Raw genomic sequence first — 1,830 nt, 5'->3', positions numbered from 1 at the left:
GTCAATGCTCCCCCTCCTGTGCAGGTGGCATGTAAAAAGCACCCACTACACTCTCGGAGTGGTTGGCATTAGGAAGGGCATCCAGCTGTAGAAACCTTGTCCAATCAGATTGGAAGCTGGTGCAGCCCCCCACCCAGTTTACCAGTTTCCAGTTCAACATGACTACGACTACGATTTCACTCGGTTCGACAGGTCTTCACAAGCACAGCATATCACCCAACGATTGGAGGGTACTTTCAACAGGCCAATCACGCAACACTAGCATCAGCCACAACTACAATCTCACTTGGCTCAACGTCACTGCTTCCATGAGGCCTCCATGAAGTAAAATAATTAAAACACATTCAATCAATTCGAACCAACAATCTCTGCACAGAAAGATTAACACTTTCTTTACTAGATTATTAGGTTAAATATCATCTGTTATATTAAAGTGTTATGGATAGATTCCTGTTGTGTAAAAAATGTTACACTGTTGAAAGGGGATGGTAAAAGTATGTATGTGATAAAGAGAGAGAGAGACAAAGACTGAGGCGAATGCTATTGACATGTGCATACATATGATCACACATTCATGCGCGTGTGCACACAGCTGATAATCAATTGTTATTCATCTTCTATTGACTCAAGAATGAAAGACCAAAGCATTAAGGGGTGATGCAGAATTATATTTCTGTTAACTTACCATACATGCATACAAGGAGCTGAAGAATTTAAATAACCGTTTCACTGGGTGATGGGTTTTCTTGTCAGCATTACACAGCCACTGGATTGCAGAAATACTGTAAATATGCAGAAGAATGAATATCATAATTTGGGAGAATATTAATTATCAAAAGAAATGATGATGATGATAATGATGAAATTTTAAAGATTTTTTTTTGAAAAGACAGAAAAAAGAAACAACCTCCCCCCATCTTAATTTATGATAATGACATTTATTCTTAAAAAGCTTTGCAGAAAGATAACTATAAAAAACAGAAATGTTTGTTTATGCCACTAAAAATAATTCTCTTTTGCAGCATAACAAAAATATATAATTGTAAACTGAATAGGAACAGTTTGTTGAGATTTTCTGATGAATCAGAAAATCTCGGAAGGGGCTGTAACTTGCTGTAACCACACAAAATTTTGGTAGGAGACTACAATTGGCTGTAAGAACACAACCGTTTTACAAGAGGGCTAGAGTTTGCTCTAACTTCAGAGCCGTTTTATTAAGAATTACAGTGGTTTGCTTCTTTTCTTTCTCAGAAGAATGGAAATGAGAGGAGTGGCACTCATGCCTCTCCCAATGATGTTAAAGTGAAAGGAAACAGCTTTAACAAAAATCAAAACACATTCTTTGAATTGGCTTAGGGAAATATACCACTCAACTGGCTCATTGAAGAAAATAAGGTATGCACAGCAAAGATAATTAAATAATTACGCATCACTGAGATTAATTTAATCAATGCCTAACAAACAAAGTTATGTAGGAAATGGTTGTGGGGTTAACGAGTTCGTTTTACAATTCTATGGCTCCAGATTCTGTCTGATTGTACGGCACCTTGAGACAGAGTTTTCGGTCCAGATGGACTATATGTAATCTGAACCTTTCCCCCCTTGTTTTATTTATTTTTTTTACGGAATCCCACGTTTTAGGCTATGGAGATTCCGATTCTGAAAAATGTTTTTTCAAAAATCTCAATTTCAAAATTTCGATCCCCCCCACCCGGGTTTTTATATAGATCCACAGGGTAAACTTAACCCTAACTCAAACCCTAACCCTAACACTAGTTTTGTGAGATTTGGCTGTTATTTCTAGCATGTAAATAGCCTGCTTGGTGGTGG

The 1,830-nt window shown here is 37.3% G+C and overlaps 1 protein-coding gene across 3 annotated transcripts in view; it reads right to left on the bottom strand.

Moving 5' to 3' along the window:
* LOC106881134 (probable 18S rRNA (guanine-N(7))-methyltransferase) overlaps positions 1–1,830 on the bottom strand; it is a 21,158-nt gene that overhangs the window by 8,879 nt on the left and 10,449 nt on the right. For all 3 annotated transcript variants that reach the window (XM_052978250.1, XM_014931404.2, XM_014931405.2), the window contains exon 6: positions 686–782. In XM_052978250.1, coding sequence (XP_052834210.1) covers positions 686–782 — 97 coding nt within the window. The remainder of the gene's footprint in view (positions 1–685; positions 783–1,830) is intronic.

Source organism: Octopus bimaculoides, chromosome 1 (assembly GCF_001194135.2).
Source record: "Octopus bimaculoides isolate UCB-OBI-ISO-001 chromosome 1, ASM119413v2, whole genome shotgun sequence".
NCBI classification, from domain to species: domain Eukaryota; kingdom Metazoa; phylum Mollusca; class Cephalopoda; order Octopoda; family Octopodidae; genus Octopus; species Octopus bimaculoides.
Note: the sequence above shows the minus strand (reverse complement) of the source record. Positions and strands in the feature narration are given on the sequence as shown.